The sequence below is a fragment of the Juglans regia genome, chromosome 1, assembly GCF_001411555.2.
Source record: "Juglans regia cultivar Chandler chromosome 1, Walnut 2.0, whole genome shotgun sequence".
Taxonomy (NCBI): domain Eukaryota; kingdom Viridiplantae; phylum Streptophyta; class Magnoliopsida; order Fagales; family Juglandaceae; genus Juglans; species Juglans regia.
The window spans coordinates 1,762,432-1,780,379 of NC_049901.1; the positions used below are offsets into that span (position 1 = coordinate 1,762,432).

The 17,948-nt window shown below is 34.3% G+C and overlaps 2 protein-coding genes across 2 annotated transcripts; one reads left to right on the forward strand and one right to left on the reverse strand.

Annotated features, from left to right (window-relative positions):
• Nucleotides 1–1,931: 1,931 nt before the first annotated feature.
• LOC109001274 (probable protein phosphatase 2C 2) lies at nt 1,932–5,369 on the reverse strand. Its single transcript, XM_018978475.2, has 5 exons — nt 4,503–5,369; nt 3,731–3,904; nt 3,057–3,227; nt 2,715–2,894; nt 1,932–2,581 (listed from the first exon to the last, which is right to left on the reverse strand). Exons 1-5 carry the CDS (start codon nt 5,184–5,186, stop codon nt 2,423–2,425), a joined length of 1,368 nt encoding a protein of 455 aa, XP_018834020.1. The 5' UTR covers nt 5,187–5,369; the 3' UTR covers nt 1,932–2,422.
• A 3,638-nt stretch (nt 5,370–9,007) lies between these two features.
• LOC109001407 (bifunctional aspartokinase/homoserine dehydrogenase 1, chloroplastic-like) lies at nt 9,008–17,310 on the forward strand. The gene is made up of 18 exons (XM_018978669.2): nt 9,008–9,236; nt 10,503–10,570; nt 10,661–11,035; nt 11,355–11,443; nt 11,542–11,845; nt 12,059–12,111; nt 12,191–12,402; nt 12,542–12,629; nt 12,739–12,852; nt 13,344–13,442; nt 13,705–13,899; nt 14,342–14,424; nt 14,716–14,941; nt 15,246–15,391; nt 15,620–15,755; nt 16,179–16,262; nt 16,347–16,439; nt 16,760–17,310. Exons 1-18 carry the CDS (start codon nt 9,103–9,105, stop codon nt 17,003–17,005), a joined length of 2,745 nt encoding a protein of 914 aa, XP_018834214.2. The 5' UTR covers nt 9,008–9,102; the 3' UTR covers nt 17,006–17,310.
• Nucleotides 17,311–17,948: the final 638 nt, after the last annotated feature.

The following is a 17,948-nucleotide window of genomic DNA, read 5'->3' on the forward strand; positions in this document are numbered from 1 at the left end:
ACCAAACATAATTAAAATCTTAACCAAAATAAAGCCCATTTTACCCAAAATGCCCCTGGATGAACAATGTCGCGTCTACAGTAACGCTACAGTAATCTCTTGAAACCCTAGTTCTTAAAAAGTAACTTTCCAAATAAATTATTGGCCAAAATACAAGGCATTCCCGAAAATCTTAGTTCATAAGAAACAAGACATCTGGGTCAGGCATCTTCAAACCCACTTCTAAACTAATAAAATAAATTATTTAATAAAATTGGAAGCTTCCAATAACAATAGGCCTTATCTTTAAGTCATGTATTCCATAGTTTGAATCAAGTAGATCAAAACTGGTTTTCTTTCTTTCAAACCCATTTTGAGTGTTGGGCTCTTTCTAACTTCATCCCAAGTGGATTGCAACAATCATTGCATTGCTTCCTTGATCTTCTTGGCCCTTGATTTTGTAATTGGTCAATCTGAAACTTGCAAAGGATCTTTAAGAGTAGGCCCACCTTGATCCCCATCAGTGTGTCATGCTGAGACCATGTCGTATTTAATAAAGGTCGAGGACGGACACATCACAACGTGAACCCTAGACTGGCAGCGGCTGCCACGATCAAGCATGGATGACCTGTCGCATGATAGAATGTCGGGAGATGGCACGACTTGAGTACAAAGCAACACCACCACGATCGACTTGCCAAGAAACCACCCTAACTAGATATATACCCCTCTCGTAGAGGCAAAAAACTCTATAAGCATTTTCATTTGAATGCGTTTAAATTATAGACTGAGAACCCAAACTGACTTAGGCATGATTAGAGGTGATTTTCACCATCTCGAGCAAAGTTTTAAATTTCGTACCGTACCGGCCGGTACGGCTATTTTGGACTGAATTTCGGCCTGTATCGGCTATTTTGGACTGAATTTCGGCCTGTACCGGCCTATATTTTGGCCAATACCGGCCAATACCGGCCGATATTTCGGCCTGTATGTTTTTTTTTTTTTTTCATTTTTTCAAACTACAAATTTATTTTTTAATCCCTAATTTAGACTAGATTATTTATAATTTTTATATATATTTATATATATAATTTATTTATATATCGACTATCCCGAAATGTTATCTCGAAACGCTATCCCGAAACGGTACCGGTATCGAAATATTTCGTTCTAGTGCCTTGACCGGTACGACGTCCGGTACGGTATTCAAAACATTGATCTCGAGCCCTCATTTCTCCATATTTATAAGAACGGATTGACTCAACGCATAATTGCTTAGACTGCAAACTACGACATCAACAGACCTTTTGATGGCCAAGGGCCCAAAATTAATAATGCCTCTTTTGAGTTTAGCCTTTTAGGCTTATAGGCCCTAATATATTTTTGTTCTTCATTTTGGTTCTTAATGTACATGATAGTATAAGAGGATTTAATTTTTACAATAGTTAATTAGTTTTGAGATTTTTTTCAACTTCTATGCTCACAAATATAAAAAGTACGTGTATTATGCTAAAATTGTCGGTATATCCATAAAATTAGGATATCATTTTCTTTATACACTCTTTTGGGATTGCAAATTATAATCTTGACTATAAGACTTTCTTGTCTCCGGTAACAAGTGAATCAAAGAATTGATTTGACAATATATAGGAGAATAAAAAGAAAACAAAAGATTATTTAAAATAAATATAAACTTGAATTCTATCCCCATCTAATTATGACTGGTACAAATTTTAAATAAATAAATTTTGTATAAGTTTTTTTTTTTTGTAAAAAAGTGAATTGATCACTAATAAAGAATAGTTTTTTTTTTTTACTTTTTAAAAATATAATCCATTTTTTTTATAAATGAGCGGACTTATCTATTTTAGAACTGTAAAAATTATTATTTTTTATTTGTTGGCAAAATTGTCTGGCGGTACGACGGTGCAAAACCATCTTCTTCTTCTTCCTTTTTTTTTTTTTTTTTTTTTCCCCCTTAAAAAATATTGTGATAGGTAGTAGTATAAGCAACTTAGATCACTTTCATAACCCACACCATCAACAAAACAATGGGTTGAGTCATCAATATTATTACAAACTTGAATAAATGGACTGCAACGACGAATTAAACAAATCCATCAAAATTCTGATACTTTTTTGACTAAAAAAAGGAACAAGCAAGAGGGCAAACCAAGTTTTAAACCTCCTCCCATCATTGACCCAAGGGTACTTCATTTTCTCCCTTATCAGACTCTTCCACAGCCAAACAGTTTTCTTGCAATGTCTGCAAGCTGGCAATTCTTTTCTTCCTTGATTGTTCCTTAGTCACACTTTTACCCTTAATATTGCCTTTACTCTGTTGAATTAGCATTTGCCCGTAGGTGCAAAACCATCTACATACAGCATTGTTCCATCAATATCCTTCGCGATCCCGTAGGTGCATGCAAGCTGAGATGCGTGATCAACATGAACCGGATACAGCAAAATATTGAAGATTGATCACCATAACAGTTATGTCATCTATGTTGCCTCGGCTACAAGAAATATCTACAAGTTGTTTGCAAGACTTTAGCAGATTCTTCTCTCTCGAAACCACATCAACTGCCTCCTGATCATTTACCTGATCGATCACAGACGCAAGGACAATTAATTCGACTTGCTAGGGAACTATATATATATATATATAGTCTAGTTCATGTTTTCGCTAATTAAGTATTTTGCTTTGCCCTGAAAGGTATATATTAGTACTGTACCTTATCCCACAATCCATCAGAAGCCATTATCAAGAAGTCGTAGTCCGAAGTTATACGAAGGCTTTTAATATCGGGTTCGGATATGACCCAGTCTTTCAAATGTAGGTCCCCGATGGCTCTAGATACTGCAAGTGATCCTTGAACTCTCCACACTCCATTCCGGCAATGCACAAAACCACCCTGCAACAGTACGTACGCGTCATAAATATATACAATATAGCTCAGTATAATATACTCTTTTTAACTTAATTAATTACGAGGCCAGAGGGTGGGAAAAGAAAAGGCTGTAGCTACGAACCGAAGAATAAAAGGAGACATGAATATTGATCAATAAATACTTACGGAGTTTTGGATTCGAAGACGCTCATCTTCCCTACTTGGACGGTGGTCATTTGTCAAAACAGTAGCTAATCCTTCTCGACTCAAAACTACTCTGCAGTCACCCGCACTTGCTACATGCAACTCTCCGTCCTTTAATAGCACGCTAGCTACACATGCTCCACTACTTATCTCCTGCATGAGGGTAATTAAAGATCATTTCATGCAAGTAAATTTACGTGTATTGTCGACAAATCATGTAAATTAATTCATGGATGATTCAATGTACGTACGTACGTACGTACGTACGTAAATCCATATATATTCTCTACGATCGAGTGGTATTATGATACATGTTGTAATCATGCATGAGTACTGATCATGTTTTAGGCATGCATGCACTTTGTTAATTAGGCGAGACTTTTTTAAGAGGGAAAAGGACGTGGTCAACTCTCTCCAGTTCTTTCGAATATTGAATGTGCCGGTAAATCCAATATAAAATTGAATGCGCTGTACGTGGAATGCCCGCCCAGAAGCTAGCGTACTGAATCTTCTAGTTTATAAAGACCGAGTCAAGTTAATTACTTAAATACTTCATATATATATATATATATATATATATATATATACCATTATGAACTCATGATGGGGTTGAAAAGCTCAATGTACATGTTAAATGCAGTTAAATTTATATGTACCTGACTGAGAAATTCCTCGTCGGTGACCGAGTAGCCTTTGCGAATAGCTTTTTCCAACTGATCATCTTCTTCGCCGACATTATCAAGGGCTTCTACAATGTTCCTTCCTAAGTTTTTGGCAACATAATCGGCGGCAGCATGACCTCCATGCCCATCAATCACGGCAAAAAGTGCCTGCAGATGAAATATATGTACCATATTCATTGGGCTGGTTTGATTATACAAAACTAAACTATCTCATCTAATCTCATATCATATAATCATTATAATTTTTTTAAACTTTTAAATAAAATATAATAAATAATTCAATTTTTTTAAATTTCAAAATAAAAATTATATTATAATGTACAATATTTTATTCAACTATACGTTAACAAAATATCTCTTCTTATTTCATTTGAATATAATCAAACTAGTCTAATTTGTTGATCATATATATGAAAAGATAGACTAAGTTCCAAAACCAAATGGCCTGAAAAAACAAATGAAGCTGAAAAAAGGGAGAGGTTTTACAGTTATCGAGATCGATACTGAGCAAGTGATCATTGCATGTTTGGAATTCATTGATATTATTAAGGGCAATAATTAGTATATATGTAGCGAAAATATTACTCCAAAAATAAGGAATATATATGCGTAGTAATTATATATATAAAGCTTTCCAAGACTAATAATCGCCACGCTTTTGATCATTAACTTATAAATGAGATACGGAAGAGCTTAAAGATCACATTCTTCTGAAATTATGAGCACATGATATACGATTACCTACCTGCTTAGGATCTCCCAGAATATCAAGCATAGCCCCATACCCATCTTCCATGACCATTCTTCTTCCTTTCCTGCTTGCCAATACGAAATTTCTCCCTTCGACCTCAAATTCCTTGTTCTCCAACTTCCTACCCATTTCACCAGATTCGATCTCAGGACAATATGCAGCCGGCACAACCAGCCTGGCAGGCCTCTTCCGCGACTTGAGAGCCCCGGCCTTAACCCCCCCAAATTTCGTCGTTTCAAAAGAATCCGATCCTTGATCATTCACCAAAGCGCTGGAGTTCTGATCTTTCGTGTCCATATCATGCATTATACCCTTTTGAAATATTATATGATGTTTATTTTCTTGCATGATTTTCTCTTCGTGGAATGGTATATCAATCATCAAAATACCAGATTTGTCTTGAGCCCTTTCTCCGTAAAAACGTGTTGCGTCTACTTGATCACCAAGGCCACCTATATATTCTTGCAGGGGATTCTCTTGTTGGCATGTAACACGAGGAAGTTTCTGATCTCCTCGAGGGCTTTCTTCGCGTGTTAGGGTTGAGTTTTTTGAAATCTCAGGATTCAAACTCTCAAAGATCAAAGACGACCCTCCTTTTCGTCCAACAAAAATGTTGCCGACACGAGAAAGAGGAGTCATGAAATGATAGTGTGAAGGGGAAGTAAGGGTGAGAGCCATAAAAATGGCCTTTCTGAGGGCTTCAAGAAGGTATAAAGCAATAGAGATATGGATAGTGGCAAACCCCAAAGAAATTAAATTCTATCACATGCGTAAAAATAAGTGTGCTAACTTTTTACGTGGATCCCAGAAAAATCGCAGGTGATGGGATTCGCAGAAGAATGGGGTTGGTTTTCATAAAACGAAATATGTGTGAACAGGGGAGGGGTCCTTATAGATTGGCTTGGGGGGGCCAGGACTAAGGAGGGAGAGAGAAACATAAAACAATGATCATTGACGGGTCAGAGGGGAAGACCCTATCCAACTGACAACTGTAATACAAAAACATGTTTTATAAGGAAACCCAAATCAGGAGCTTTTGAAACTTTCAATGCCAAGGAAGAAGTCACGCAAAAACTTATGTTTGGAATGTCCAAATTTATTTCATTAATTCCATTACATTTTTTTATGGGCGATATTTAGCCCTATCCGGAAAGGAAATGTTTGACCAAGCTATCGATACTGCAGCCCAACCCAATAAAAACAAAACAATCTATACTAATTTATTTAACACTTGTATTATTGTAGTTATGATTACGAAGGTTAAATATTTAATTAAATTAATATCTAACAGTATTAATATTTTTAAATTAATGGTTGGATACTTAATAATTAATATAAGAGACAGGTTAATTATTTAAGAAATAAAGTAAAAGAAGAGCCGGTAACTACTGTACTCATACTAGTCAATTATTTGTTCGTTAATATATATGTCTATCCTTTTTTTTTTCACTATAAAACAGAGTGGCAAACATGTTTTATGCAAGAAAAAATTATTCCAGAACACGTGTACTTCAAAGTATAACAGTCTATTGAAGGTCATATATTGAATGTTTCTCATAGATCATTGTGCAATGAACAAACACGTACTAGTGAAGGATGAAGAATCAAATCACTCTTGTAATTACGTTCCATTTAGCCAATTGAATTAGTTGAAATGAGCTGCTTGCCATTGTCTTTTGACAAAGCTCCCCCATCAAAGAAGAAAATGGTGTCAAATGCCGATGGTTGCACGCACCAACTACATTAACTTTACGTAATCATGTCTCGTGACTCTCTACGTGGCTGAAAAACGTCATCCTTTACCTCATTAACGATTCCATAGTCAATGCTGCATGCTTGAATACATGACGATTAAGCCCTTGTTCAGAATGGACTCATCTTAATTCATCGGAATTGAGTTTAAATTTAAATCTAACTCAACGTCTAAACATATAATTAAGTCTTTAAACATCATTCAACTCAATACTTCTTTATATTGAGACTCATAATTTTTTTTAACTTTTTATAAATATATTTAAATTCATCTTAATATTAAAATATATTAGTTTATTTAAAAAAAAAAAAAAACTAAACAAATCTAAAATTATCTTAAGTGAATTTCATAAAACTCACTCTACCATCTTAATTAATTATTATTTATAAAAGATTCAACTCATTTTAATATCTAAATGAGTCTTAAATATTAACGGAGGATAAATGTAGTAACAATCTAATTTATTTGTGGCTCTACGTTGTCACAAATAATACTAGAGATATTTTTTCTATTATTTAATATTACATATAGTGATGAAAAAAGGATAATAAAAATATATCATTGCCAATTAAGAGAAACTCTCGATTTTAATTTCCTTTACATAAGCAAAAGGTCAAGTCAAAACTTACCCAATTTTATTTTGTAGCTGTGTTACTAAGCTTGTTAGGTGGATTTGATGTCATATTTTGTTTGTTTATTATTAATAAAAGTCTGTCTATAATTTTTGAAATACTGTGAGAGTCCTTTTACTTCTTTCTTTTTTTTAAATGACATTTTTTTCTTAGATATATTTAAGATAAAAAAGCGTACTCCACAGTGAATGGCTTTGATCAATTGCAGATATTTAGTAAAATTTTTGAAAATTGTATTTATATAATCAATTACAATGCATATATAGGTGACGCCATTTTTACAGCCAAAAAAAAAATCCAAATGGAGTCTTTATTCTCTGTACAAAAATGAATTCTTTAATATATATATATATATATATATTATATTTCCTTCAACTTAAAAGTAGCTATAACAATATGAACAGTAACAAATAGTGCATGGTGCTATAATAATAAATAGTTTGAAACATGCTACATTAATCAACAGTATCGAACAATGTTACAGTAATATGCTACAATGATAAACAGTGCTCATGGATAGTAATAAACAGTGCTAAACAGTAAAATAAATGATAGAATTTTATTAAATATTTTTAAGAGAGTAAAATCATATAAATAATTAGATTTTTTAATATAATTTAAATCTCATAATATTCTTAATTAACTAAAATTATTTAGATAAAATGATTTTTTACTATTATAATATTTTTAGAGTTTTTAAAATATAAAATACTTACTTTAATGATAAAAAAATGCGAGAGCAATATAGAAATAAAAGATTATCTATTTTTTCAGTTATCTCTGGGTCATTAAGTATTATGGTTGAATTATACACAATTCATATGTTTTGCTAAGAAAACTATTGTTAAAATATCTAAAATTTTTTAATTTTCATATTACTCATATTACTGTAACGTTTTGTTATCATTATAATGTTTGTTAAAATTTATTTTCCTACTCTTGTGCAATAAATTATTAACTAATTAATTTTCTTTACAAAAACCTATTATTTTTACACATCATATTATTTTTTTAGACTTATCATTTTCAATTAGACAAATAGATAAACGTGCTTTGCACGTTATATAACCACTAGTATCTCCTTTAAGTGGCTATAAACGACGTGAACAGTAATAAATAGTATATAGTGCTACAGTAATAAACATTGCGAATAGCATGAACATGCTACAGTAGTCAACAGTGCCGAACAGTGCTACAGTATGAACAGTGATCGCAAACAATACTATACAGTAAAATAAATGATAGACTTTTATTAAATATTTTTAAGAGAGTAAAATTATATAAATAATTAGAGTTTTTAATATAATTTAAATCTCATAATATTCTTAATTAACTAAAATTATTTAGATAAATTGATTTTCTACCATTATAATATTTTTAAAATTTTTAAAATAGAAAAGATTTACTTTAATAATGAAAAAATGTAAGAGTAATATAAAAATAAAAGATTCAATATTTTTTCAATACGCCGTGAGTCATTGAGTATTGTGGTTGAATTCTACACAATTAATATATTTTGTTAAGAAAATTATCGTTAAATATTCAAAATTTTTTAATTTTTATATTACTCATATTACTGTAACGTTTTGTTATCATTATGATGCTTGTTAACTAATTAATTTTCTTTAAAAAAATATATTATTTTATAAATCATATTATTTTTAAACACATTATTTTTAATTAAACAAATAGATAAACATGTTTTACACGTTATATAACTGTTAATATATATATATATATATATATATATATAGAAATAAAAGTGGAGTCACATTCAAACGGGACCACGCAGAGAGTCAGAGCAGTCCACCTGATCCGAGCCACTGAAAGTGCTGAACTGATCACCGTAGCACGAATGACTGAGCTCCGAATCTAACGTGGCAAGATTTTATTTGTTCATATATTATAAAACAATCTCGGACAGTGGAGTAATATGGAAAGGAAAATGAAAGACATTAAGATTATGAGATTTTGTTTACTAATTAAAGTGAAATTATAATTTTAATTAGCCTAATTGAACCGCAAAATATAGAAATTATGAAAAGATTGAAAGATTATTAATATATCGGAATTATTAATTATAAAATTAATGTATCACGTATCACCACCGTCAGCAAAGTTCATAGCGAAAGGCTGCCAGTCAGAGTCCCAAGTTTCCCAACTCGCCAGAAGCCAAACCACCCCCCGGCCCCCTCCTCGCGACGCAGCCATGCCTTCGCTCTCAGTTGCCATCTCTCACTCTCCGCACATTCTGTCACCGAACTCATTGGCTCGCGACACGAAGACGAAGAAGATCTGCCAATACCGTTCATTCTTCCTTCCTCTCCGTTCTTCTATTTTCCGGTATGCTCGCTTTGTTTTTACTTTCCCTTATTATTTCCCAACTTTAGATTCTGCTTGGTTCCCGAGAAACTAAAGGAAACGAATGAACGGATTTTCAAACAGTTCTCAGGTATTTATGGAAAACTCACAAATGTATAAGATCTCGAGTTTTGGTTTGGTTTGTTTTCCTGCATTTTCTCCGAAAGCAAACGGGATTTTGGTTAATTTTGAATATAAGCTTTAGTATTGGATGGACTGGCTGTGGTTTCCTTATAGTTATTCCGCTATACCAATTGCAGTCACCTCATCAAAGCGTAGAACCGGACCCTAGCTACAGCTGAACTAATGTAGGAGATGGATTAGAATTAGGTGTCATTTGCCTGATGCAAGGTAGAGCAGTTCTTGAAAGTGGATTTACCGTACAAGATGAGAGCAATTTAGGTCAGTTGAAGGAGTCAAAAGAGGTAGAGAGAGTCCTAAAACAACATGGATTGATGGAGCGAAGAATGATATAACAAATAGGAAGGTGAGGCAGATTATAAAGATAGTTTGGATAGAATGGAAGTCTGACCCCTAATAATTGAATTGGATTTTAAGATAATGACCTTCTCTACTTTTGTCCCTGAACTAATATGGAGTAATGACATTAGATGGGATCATAATTGATCTTAAGTTCTGTGTCTAGCTGTGTTTGAATTTGATTTTTTTTTTTTTTTGGGGGGGGGGGGGGCTGCCAGGGAGAAACTAATCAAAGTCTGTTTGTGAGGTTTCTTTTCTTTACTTGAACTGTATATAATTTGTAGAACAAATTTCGAAATTGTAATTCCATGTTTTATGTTTGTGATACTATCATGCTTAGGGTCACGTTGTAAGATGTCATGTGTATGCTTGATAATTGTACTTGTTTTATTCAATTATTCATATTAGGTCACTGCAATTTCTTAATTGAACACTATCTGTTGCTGCAATTTCTTAATTGAACAATATTCACGTTGTAAGATGTCATGTGTATGCTTGATAATTGTACTTGTTTTATTCAATTATTCATATTAGGTCGCTGCAATTTCTTAATTGAACACTATCTGTTGCTGCAATTTCTTAATTGAACAATATCTTGCAGTTCAGATGGGAAATCCTATATCATACGTAAATTATATGAAGACATCCTCATATTGTCCTTTCTTCTAAAGAAGCTATTCAGTTCTATGTTTTCTGCAAATATTGTGTTTCTATTGTTTTGTGGTTTATATATTTATGAAGCCAGCTTCTTTACTTTTAATTTTTCAGAATGGGTTTTGTTTCTTGTCGGGGAAGCAAAGAGACTTCAAATACTCGTATCTTTACTTCAGTTACAGGTTCTTTATCTACTTCTGTGTCACAAGATATTTGAACTCATGCTTATGATTTTGTGGACTATAATTCTAATGTTGTCTATTTACTAGCAGATGTTTTACTGGATGAATCGGCGGAAAAAGTTCAGCTCCCCAAAGGTGACACATGGTCTGTTCATAAATTTGGTGGTACCTGTGTTGCAAGCTCAGAAAGAATTAAGAATGTTGCAGATATTATTGTTGAGGATGATTCAGAAAGGAAGTTGGTGGTTGTCTCTGCAATGTCAAAGGTCACAGATATGATGTATGACCTCATCGAAAAAGCTCAATCACGAGATGACTCCTATGTATCTGCATTGGATGCTGTTTTAGAAAAACATAGATCAGTTGCGCTTGACCTACTAGATGGGGATGAGCTTGGTAGTTTCTTATCACAGTTGCATGATGACATCAGTAACCTTAAAGCAATGCTTCGTGCAATATATATAGGTATTGGACCATTTTCAATCTCCCTTTTGCTTCACACACATACACACGTGCACATCTGTGCTTGTGTACCTCCATCCTTTTACTATATGCCAAACCCATGCCTAATTTTTTCTTCTTCGGCTTAAGATAAAAAAAAAAAACCCTTGCCTGTTTCACGATCTTTTACTTGCAACTTGCTTGTGAATGATTCCTTCTTATATTTTGTTATCCGATTTCATCTACTGACACAGTCACACTATATTTATTGATATTTTGGTTCATTTTGGGGAGATTAGGGTTTCCACAAATAGTATTGACTTACATGCTTCATGACTTACAGCTGGTCATGTAACAGAATCTTTTATGGATTTTGTTGTTGGACACGGAGAGCTGTGGTCTGCTCAGATGTTGTCGTCTGTTATTAGAAAGGTTGGGTGATTATTCGCCCATTTTTTAAAGAATCTGCTAGATGTCACTTTTCCAACTATCTTATTCATACCCGTTTATTTTTGTGTTGGCTCCTGCAGAAGGGAATGGACAGCAAATGGATGGATACAAGAGAAGTCCTTATAGTAAATCCTACTGGTGCTAACCAAGTTGATCCTGATTACTTGGAATCAGAAAAAAGACTTGAGAAGTGGTATCACCAAAATCCATCTAAGATAATCATTGCGACAGGTTTTATTGCCAGCACACCACAAAATATTCCTACTACCTTAAAGAGAGATGGGAGTGACTTCTCTGCTGCCATCATGGGTGCTCTGTTCAGGGCCCGTCAAGTCACAATTTGGACAGATGTTGATGGTGTGTACAGTGCAGATCCCAGAAAAGGTTTGTAATGGCCCTCATATTGATGCTTGTCTACTGTATTACCAATCACATTAAGATTTGAATCCATGCCTGAAAAATTTATTAGTTCTAAGGATCTACCTTTCCATATGTTGCTTGCAAAATCATTCAAATATTGAGTTAATGCCTTTCTGGATGTTCAGAAACAATATTATTGTCATTTTAATTTAATGCTGATAATCATCTCATCTGCAGTCAGCGAGGCAGTAGTTCTCCAGACACTGTCTTATCAAGAGGCATGGGAAATGGTGAGCTTGAGCACACGCATCTCCCTCAAAGTTGAGAATTTCTATACACATTTTAACACAAACTTCAAAAAATGTGCAGTCATATTTTGGGGCGAATGTGTTACACCCGCGTACCATAATTCCAGTGATGCGGTATAACATTCCAATTAAAATAAGGAATATTTTCAACCTCTCCTCTCCTGGAACAAAGATATGCCACCCTATGGTCAATGAAGAAGATGGCCAAAGTGTGGAGTCTCTTGTCAAAGGATTTGCAACAATAGACAATTTAGCCCTTGTAAATGTTGAGGGGTGAGCCACGGATTGTAGTGATTTTCGCTGCCTATTTTTTGAATTGATAAATTTCCTGTACTTGCACTATAAAAAGTATTGTGTTTTCTTTTTACCTCCACTTACTACATTCCTTCTAACTTTTTGTTTTTCTTTTCAGAACTGGAATGGCTGGTGTTCCAGGTACAGCTCATGCTATTTTTGGTGCTGTAAAAGATGTGGGAGCTAATGTTATTATGATATCTCAGGTTACTGTATCTTCAGTTTTTACCGATAAAAAAACCTTTATCTTCCCTTTTAATTTTATGGTATTTGTGATGGTACAACATTGACGATGCACTTTAATTTGCGTTGTAGGCTAGTAGTGAGCATTCTGTGTGTTTCGCTGTGCCCGAGAAGGAAGTAAAAGCAGTTGCTGAGGCATTGAAGTCTAGATTTCGTCAAGCTTTGGATGCTGGGCGTCTATCTCAGGTGGATACTTTGATTTATTCAACTTCTCAACCTAATTACAAGAGATTGACTAATAAGACTTTAATGGGTTTAATGGGCTTAAACTTCTTTCTTATATCTTTATTTACATCTTGATAAGTATTTCTCATTTATACATCCTATGTACCTAGGTTATGCCTTTTGCACTTTTTAATGAAATTTTGTACTTATAAAGATAATAATAGTAAGAAAATGAGTTCAATTTACTGGAAACTCTCTATCATAGGACAATTCTTTCTCAGCTTTGAACTCCTTTTAGAATATGAGTCTCAAAGCCATATAATTTTTCCTCTCTTTTTGTTCACTTGCTTATATTGTTTTTTTTAATCAATAAATAAGGATTTTATTGATGAGAACTAGGCATAGCCCAGGTACACGGGACGCATACAAGAGCAGCACCTGCTTATATTGTTAATTGTACTTGTTTCTAAATTTCTGATTTCCTATTTTTCTACTTCAATTCCCTTGGTCAGGTTGCAGTTATTCCAGACTGTAGCATTTTAGCGGCTGTTGGCCAGAAAATGGCAAGTACGCCTGGTGTTAGCGCCAGTCTTTTCAATGCACTGGCAAAGGTGAGGGTATTATCTATGTTTGCATTAATCAATATGCTGTGTCTTGATTTATAAATTTGGGTTCTTGTTATCTAACTTAAGCTTATTTGATCTGTGCATGCTCAACTAATCATAGACTTAATGGACAATTTTGTGTTGGGATTTTCTGTTTTTCATTTTTTTGTTTACTTGATTTCATCAGTGACATGTCATACTCATTATTTCAATTTTCCTATGATTTCCTTCTCATTGTCCATCTATTTTCTTAATGTAAACAATGCAGGCAAATATTAATGTTCGTGCTATAGCTCAAGGTTGTTCGGAGTACAATATTACTGTGGTGGTCAAGCGAGAAGATTGTATAAAGGCCTTAAAAGCAGTGCACTCTAGATTTTATCTTTCAAGAACCACCATAGCAATGGGTATCATTGGACCTGGATTGATTGGTAGCACATTACTTGAGCAGCTAAGGGATCAGGTTTTTTTTTTTTTTTTTGGAGAAATTTTCTCTTCTTCAATATTTAGTTCCATATTTCAATTATATGTCAGAATTCCTCGTACAATGTCTTATTTTTTACATCAAATTACTTGAGAAAGATCCTACAGTGCTGATTTGGGGTCGATTCTTGTCATAATAATGTTTTCTTTTCTGTTCTTTATTGATCTCTTGACTAGTAACTGAAGGTATATATTGCTGACAATTCTTAAGTGGTTTTGGATTTTAAAGTTATAGACCTTAGGCTATTACATTTTTGAACTTGTATAAATTTTTTTAAAGAGGATGGTACCCCAATTTTATTAATTAACCCCAACCTTTTGAACTTATGTACATAATCTTGTTTATTTCTTTTCTTTCTTTCTTTCTTTCTTTCTTTTTTTCCTTTTACTTATAAAAATTTTCTTTCTTTCTTTTAATTCAGGCAGCTGTCCTTAAGGAAGAATTTAATATTGATCTGCGTGTGATGGGAATCATTGGCTCAAGGACAATGCTTTTGAGTGATGTGTAAGTTAAAATGTTTCAATTGAATTAAACCTTTTAACTTTCTAAAGCTTGGTCTCATTTAAATTCGAAATTGTAATTTGATCAGAGCTGCCTCTTTTCCTTGATCTTGCTCTCTCTTGAAATCACTGTTTGTGTCACTACATTCTTATGGCATTGCCCACCACAAAGGCAAAAGGAAATGACTTGAAGCTAAACTAATGATGCATTAGTTGTCAAATAAGATTCATGGTGATTCAGGCATTTCTCATCCTATGATGATTAATCTTGAATTGTTATCATCTCTGGTTTTAGGGGCATTGAATTATCTAGTTGGAGAGAACTTCAAAAGGAGAAAGGAGAAGTGGCTGATTTGGAAAATTTTGCACAACATGTGCATAGGAATCATTTAATTCCAAATACTGTTTTGGTAGACTGCACAGCTGACTCTATTGTTGCAAGCCATTACTATGATTGGTTGCGGAAAGGAATTCATGTAATTACCCCCAACAAAAAGGCAAATTCAGGACCACTTGATCAGGTAATCTTGGTAGTTTGATGTCAGACTTTCAAGATTAGTAGACTCATTTTTTTGTATCAGCAATATAAACCTAAGAATTTGCAAATGATGAGTTGTGTTTTAAGGAATCAACTATAAATCTCAGCAGAGATCCACAAACATGGTAAAAAAAACCAACTTTCGATTGAAAATAAATAACAAGGGTAAACCAATGCAACTAAGGGGGATTTTTAATACTACAAAAGAGGAAGTGATAATTACTTGAATTAAAAATGCTATCTTTTTCCTTGCAATTATTCATCATGGGTATATTGCAATATTCTAGTATTTGAAGTTGAGAGCTCTTCAACGGCGATCCTATACGCATTACTTCTATGAAGCTACTGTTGGAGCTGGTCTTCCAATCATTAGCACTTTACGAGGTCTCCTTGAAACCGGGGACAAAATATTGCGGATTGAAGGCATCTTCAGGTTTTGTTATGTAGAACCCTTATTTCCTTTTTCCTTCTTTTTTCTTGCCTTTCTGCATTTTAGATTTCTTTTGGGGGGGATTCAAATAATATTGAGCATTCCCCACCCTTCTCCTGGCCCAAGGTAAAAAAAATATAGAGAAACCGGAACCTAGTTCGATTCTAAAAAAATAAAGATTTCATTTTTACATGCGTACCGATATACTTATCTTATATTTTGTTATTGCAGTGGGACTTTGAGTTACATCTTCAACAACTTTATAGGTAAACGAGCTTTCAGTGAGGTGGTGGCTGAAGCAAAACAAGCCGGTTACACTGAGCCAGATCCTAGGGATGATCTATCTGGAACAGATGTCGCTAGAAAGGTACTATATGCTTAATTTATTGTAGCTGCAATTTGAGTGGAGTGGAATGGTATAATATTTTTTCTGTTAGCCACCACTTATTGCTAAATTTGAAAGGGGGTCATTTGAAAGCAGTGTGATATGTGTTGAAATACCTAAGAAAATTGATTATGCTTACCTAACGATTCAATTTTAACATGTTTCTTTTCTGAGACAAACTGTTTAACTTGTGTTGACATATGCCTATTGCTATTTCAAATTATTTCCATTGGAGAGCTTGAGCTAGCCAGATGGCTGGCATGTCCCCGTTGTGGTGAATACATGGTTATGCCTACTTATTGGATCAGTTGGGTGTCTGAATACATATGCTACTTTGACTGTTTGATAATACTTACTAAAAGCCCGCACTTTACCCTCATTTTCTTATTTCTTTTCATGTTGTAGGTGATAATTCTTGCTCGGGAGTCTGGTCTAAGGCTAGAACTATCTGATATTCCCATTGAAAACCTTGTGCCTGAGCCATTAAGAGTAAGAACTAATTTTGACGCTCATAGAGTTTATTTACTGAGCAAAATTTTCCTTTGATATGGATATCCCAATGATTGGCTGCAGGCTAGTGCTTCTGCTGAGGAATTTATGCAAAAACTACCTCAATTTGATCAGGATATGGCTAAAAACCAACAGGATGCTGAGGATGCGGGGGAAGTGAGTATCTTTAAGATGCTATTTATTGTTTTAACCTATTTGAAAGAGTAGACTAGGTGAATTAATGGGTAGGTAAATATGTATCTTTGTTAGTGGGACGTGTGGAAGGTATGCCATAGATCTCTAGATTTACCATGGTTAATTGTGTGAGTGTCTCTGTAAGTTCATGAGACTTCTTTGGGCAGGGTTTGTTCAGCGGGTTTGCTGTGGCAGCCTTGGTCATATATGGGAGACTTAAGGAATTTTTCTTTTGATTTTATCTTTTGAAATTCTGCTTCGGTATTTACCCTGTTTCTGATGAGCCTACAATATATTTGAAGGTATTGAGATACGTCGGGGTTGTTGATGTGGTTAATGTGAAAGGTGTGGTGGAGTTGCGAAGGTACAAGAAAGATCATCCATTTGCACAACTCTCTGGATCAGATAATATAATTGCCTTTACGACAACAAGATACAAAAACCAGCCTTTGATAGTCCGTGGACCAGGTGCTGGGGCTGAAGTCACTGCTGGTGGAGTATTCAGTGACATATTGCAACTCGCCTCTTACCTTGGCGCTCCATCCTAGTAACATCATTACACGCACGGTCCATCTGTAGCCCCTGTCCTTCAGGCCTTTTTGCCTGCTGGGCAATGTGTTGGTAGCTAATAACTTCATAGTTAGTTTGTAGGGTCACTGTCTTGTTATATGGTGCTAATAGTAGATTCATCTACTAAGCGGCTTTAAGAGTCAAAGACCAGAGAGGTTGTAACTGTACGAAGCATTTTCCCAATTGGAAAGTGTAACTTTTAACTTTTTAAGAATGTAGATTCAGTGAGTGCTGTTTTGAGTTCCTGATTATATGACATGCCGCGTGAGCATCTTTTAGCCCAGCCGACGATGCTTTTGTAATTTCTTAAAGACTGTTTTCTATGAAAAACTTTGCGCAGGCAACGGGGAGAAATGAACATGTGATGGACTCAACTATCACGTGTTGCTTAGGCTGCAACTTCGAGGTCGGCCTTGTCTCAATTTCTGGTAGAAGTTACTATTGAGAGTATTTATTTTGTAGATATGATGTAGTATTATCTAAATCACATATTTTTTTAAGTGAGTATTAAGAATAATCAACTATAAATAGTCATGTAGTGAGTGTAAAATATATACTGTTGTAATGATTTTTCTCTAACATTATTTTTCTAACGCTACTGTTAGTCCCCGCACTGAATAGTGCTATGGGTATGTCCGGCCCAGCCCCAACATCAATTGCCCCATAAAATGGCTTTTCTAAGTTTTCTTAACCTTTCCTCAAAAGGCCTACTTTCCGCACCTCAGGGAATGGCGGGCCTACTAATGTTAATAGACGAAAACGAATTAATATTATAATAACTGTTTTTGTTTTTTAAAAAAATTCTATAAATACTTCAGGACACTTTAGAATTCTTTTTAAAAAATCTTGACTACCAACCATAGGTGGCTGGGACAGCATATGCGGAGCCCACGTATCCTTATAAACGATATATTTTTCTAG

Excerpts from the sequence above, each read along its gene's own strand:
- LOC109001274 (XM_018978475.2), bottom strand. The coding sequence starts at position 5,186 with ATGGCTCTCACCCTTACTTCCCCTTCACACTATCATTTCATGACTCCT. Across the intron at positions 3,228-3,730 it reads ACGAGGAATTTCTCAGTCAG|GAGATAAGTAGTGGAGCATG; the intron begins GTACATATAAAT and ends ACCCTCATGCAG. Across the intron at positions 2,582-2,714 it reads CTGATGGATTGTGGGATAAG|GTAAATGATCAGGAGGCAGT; the intron begins GTACAGTACTAA and ends GTGATCGATCAG.
- LOC109001407 (XM_018978669.2), top strand. The coding sequence starts at position 9,103 with ATGCCTTCGCTCTCAGTTGCCATCTCTCACTCTCCGCACATTCTGTCA. Across the intron at positions 11,036-11,354 it reads GCTTCGTGCAATATATATAG|CTGGTCATGTAACAGAATCT; the intron begins GTATTGGACCAT and ends CATGACTTACAG. Across the intron at positions 16,440-16,759 it reads ATGCTGAGGATGCGGGGGAA|GTATTGAGATACGTCGGGGT; the intron begins GTGAGTATCTTT and ends ATATATTTGAAG.